Consider the following 4,368-nt stretch of genomic DNA (forward strand, 5'->3'; position numbering starts at 1 on the left):
GTGGTAGTGGACACTGACGTGTTTTCAAAACAAGCCATTTATGGGTTTCTGAATTCATTCTACCCAGAAAGACAAAAATCACTGTCACGTTCTATATGGTGTTTAATAGGAGGAAAGGCAGATGGATGGTGGAACCTCCTCTTCTACACTTTGTCTTTGATGCCATTCCACCCTCCCTTCATCCTTCTAGGGACGACAAAGCCTCTTAACAAGATGAAGAATGTTTGGGAGTACTGTCCATAGCATCCCTCATCTCCTTAGACAGTTCATCACTCAGGATTGGTTCCAGTAATCACACTCGTGTGACGTAGGTAAGAATGCTTCCTAGTGTCTAGAGTGATCATTGATGTCAGAACCTCTGATCTGTGGGCTATCACCCAAATATTTCTTTATAAGTTCAGGAAGACTGTATTCTCTACAAAGCTACAGGCTGTCATATGTCAGAAAAATAGCAGATTATCCTTGCCTCAGGGAAAATTCCTGTTGCATTGTGTGAACTATATCAACCCACAGGAAACAATGAAAAACTACAAAGCACTAAACGTTGATGTGCTTCTGAGGAAAACGCAGCCAAAATTAAGCAAGAAGATAGTGGACTGTACTGAGGGGTTCCTGATTTTAATAAGAACACTTCCAGTTTTTCTACATTTAGGATCATACTGGCTATGGATTTGTTGTATGCAGCTTTAATTATATTGAGGTATGTTCCCTCCAGACCAACTCTTTCTAGGACTTTTCACATGAATGCTTACTGGATTTTGTCAAATGCCTTTTCTGTATTGATTGCGATGATCGTGTGGTTTTGTCTTTAAGTCCATTTATATGTTTTATTACATTTATTGACTTACGAATGTTGAACCATCCCTGCATTGCAGGAATAAAGCTGACTTGATAGTGGTGGATGATGCTTTTTGATGTTTTTCTGTATGTGGTTTGCAAGTTTTTTGTTGAATACATTTGCATCTATGTTCGTTAAAGCCATGGGTCTTTAGTTTTCTTTTTTTTGTTATTATATCTTTACCCGGTTTCGGTTTTAGAGTGAGGTAAAGGTAAACCTCGGCAGAGGTTGGTAATTCTCCCTGTTTCTAAATTTTTGAATAGTTTAAGCAATATTGGTTGTAGATTTTTTTTGAATGTCTTGTAGAATTCCACTATGAATCCATCTAACAGAAGCTCATAGTGTCTATACTGTTGAAATAAGCTGATTTTTAAGTAATAGATAATGGCACTGGCTTGTTTGATATCAAAGATATGGAAATCCTCATTCTTCTGTGAGTAGTTTGTTCTGACTTCAGCCATTACTTCCCTAAGACACTTTATGCTGTCCTCAAAGAACATATGCGGTGTTCAAAAATTACAAAGTAACAAGTCTATTAAAGTCATGAATTTTGAATATTGAGCAATTGAAAAGTCCATTTCTTTGACACACAAAAATGTAGACACATGGTAATTTCATACAATGGCATCTTTTAAGCAATGTTGAGGATTTTTGAAATTCAAAAATATTCACAATTTTCTATCAAAGAAAGCCTAGAACTGATCTCTACTCTACTGGAGCTTTGAAGTGTTTGCTCTTGAACTCCATCTGTGTCCTCTTCCAGGAAGTCAGTGATCTGGGCTAGTGAAAGAAAATCAGGAGATTTTTTTTCATGCTCCTGGAATTCATCATTTTTGTGCAATGGTCATGTACCTCTTCCTACTCAGTTCTCTTTTGAATATAAAGTCTTCTAAACAAAGGCTGCAGATTTCTACTTCTTACCTTATTTTACTGATTTGGTGAGAGACCTAAATGCCTCTGGCTGGGACCAGAAGCACTGTCTGTATTCCTTTATTTGTAATAAAATAAAATATGAGAAAAATCCTCTCTTTTTATTTAAAGACACTTGTGGAAACATGTGTTAGTAGCATTAAAAATGTAGGAAAGGGCATGCTTTACAATGAAATGGAGATCATTTTAAAGGGTAAAAACTCATTCAATTTTTTGTCTTATGGGGTTTATACTGAGTTCAATATTGTATGACTGTATTAATTCAACTGTGAACCTAAAAATTTATGGCCACCTTTGATAGAGAGGTATCCTTTCTCTGGAATGTGTTACTGAACATGTTAAAGCTGTAAAGAAATGCTTCTTCTAATCATGTGGTTACTAAATTTAAAAAAAAAATTAAAAAAATAAACTAAAAAATATGAGAAAAATCCTTAATTATATCTTTTCACAAAAATAGTTTTCCACACCTTAGATTCCTTGGGCTGTCATTGAAATATGACTATAAACCTGTTAACCGAAAATGTTACAGATTAATTCTTACAGCTTTGGAGGTAGTAAGATTCAGCTTAGTGTCTATGAGTTCCTCTGACATCACACCTTTGCAGAGATACAATCTCAGATAAATGCACAGTAAATGCTACTGTTAGACTCAAACTATCATAAGACCTTGCAAAACTATATTCATCATTGTTGTTCTAACAGACAATTTCTCTTTTCCAGCACTTTACGAGTGAGTCTGTGAGTGTGTATGTGTGTGTGTGTGTGTGTGTGTGTGTGTGTGTGTGTGTATGTGTGTATGTGCATGGAGGGGTACAGAGAAGATGAAATTGGGCATGTGTTGGTAGAGGGTGCAGGTGGGAGAGAGGAATATAAATTTGATCAATACCTAGTATGAAGTTTGGGATAAAAAATCAATAAACAGTTGTTGCTTGCTTGTCTTTCTGTTTCTTTACTCTTTTTTGTGCCTCCCAGCTAAACCATCTTCCTCTCTCTTCTGTCTCCAGTTCTTCCTTCCTTTCTCTCGTTCTCCTCTCACTCTTGAGATATTTGCTCATTTATTTTGTCCTTGTTCGGCATTCGTTTTTGGCACGTTTTATTATTTACCTAGGATCACCTGAGAAAGGATTTAGCAATCTAAGCTAGGAGGTTTAGCTGGTCTGGGTCAGGAACCTAGTTCAGGGATTTGTTGCCCAGGACTTGGAGTGGGTCTGAGTTCAAGGATATCAGGGCACAGGGTAGGGCTGGAGTAGATTGGAAGTGTTGAGGCTGCAGAGGAATGGAATAGAGACTTGGTGGTTGAGATCTGACTTACCAGAGTCCTGGATGGGCAGGTCTGTCAGGCAGGTCAGGAGCCAGGGGAAGATGGGGATCTGAAACTCCTGAGGAGGGATTTAGCAATCTATGCTAGGGGGGTTAGCGAGTCTAGGTTAGGAAGCTAATCCAGAGATCAGGTGCAGAGGAACTGAGGTGGACCTAGGATTGGAGAATTGAGGTCGTTCTTACACCATGTCTTTAAAACTAAATGCACTGAAATGTGTCCTAGATTTTAAACTAAATCTTGTTATTAGTGTGTCTAGTAGTTTGTGGTTTCAGAGCTCTGAGTTCATTGTTGAGCCTGTTGACTTCCTTTCCACTCATTACTTTCACTTTCCATGATAGTATTTTTCTGTAGTTGATTTACACCAGGTGCCCTCATGCCCAACAATCTGCCTTTATATCTGCTGACTGTTTTGCATAGGCCCCTCCAGGCCCAGCCCAGCTGCTCAGATTTTATAAACCAGGCCTCATTAGTGAAAACTGAGGTGCATCAGAGACATATACAGCAACATGGTGCCACAGACCCAGGTCCTCATGGCCCTGCTGTTCTGGGTGTCTGGTGAGAATTTTACGACTATTGCAGTATTAGATTAATATTATTAAGGAGATACAGATAATTATAAGATGTAATGAGATATTAATTACTATTTCCTATATGAACAAATTGTGAATACTGACATAATACCTTTACAGATTATAAATGTCAACTTCCAATGCTTCTATTATAAAATCTCTCTATATATTTGTATATATGTATATATTTATATATGAGTTTGTGTGTGTGTGTGTGTGTATGTGTGTATGACCATTGTTTCTTCCTAATTACAGGTGCCTGTGGGGAAATCATTATGACCCAGTCTCCTCGCTCTCTGGCAGTGTCAGCAGGACAGAGGGCCACCATTAACTGCAAATCCAGTCAGAGTATTTCAGATGGTACTTACCACTACTTGGCCTGGTACCAGCAGAAACCAGGACAGGCTCCCAAACTGCTTATCTACGGGGCATCCACACGGGAATCTGGGGTCCCTGATCGCTTCATAGGCAGTGGGTCTGGGACAGATTTCACTCTGACCATCAGCAGTGTCCAGGCTGAAGATCTGGCAGATTATTACTGTCAGCAGCATTATAGTTCTCCTCCCACAGTGCTTCACACTTGAACAAAAACCCCCACTCAGAGTCTCACCAGCTGCTTCCACCCCACACAGTCCTGGACCTGCACACTTCCTCCATCTGCCTGAGAGACTGTGCCTGATTTATGAATCAGAAAGCTTACAGAGCTCACT

General features: G+C 39.0%; 1 gene segment (V, D, J or C); it reads left to right on the forward strand.

The window, feature by feature from the left end:
• Positions 1-3,595: 3,595 nt before the first annotated feature.
• On the forward strand, positions 3,596-4,242 carry LOC103726171. The segment is given in 2 exon segments: positions 3,596-3,644; positions 3,914-4,242. Coding segments are annotated over 2 exon segments (378 nt in total).
• The last annotated feature ends 126 nt before the right edge of the window (positions 4,243-4,368 follow it).

This window comes from Nannospalax galili, unplaced genomic scaffold (genome assembly GCF_000622305.1).
Source record: "Nannospalax galili isolate Female #2095 unplaced genomic scaffold, S.galili_v1.0 scaffold1172, whole genome shotgun sequence".
NCBI lineage: Eukaryota > Metazoa > Chordata > Mammalia > Rodentia > Spalacidae > Nannospalax > Nannospalax galili.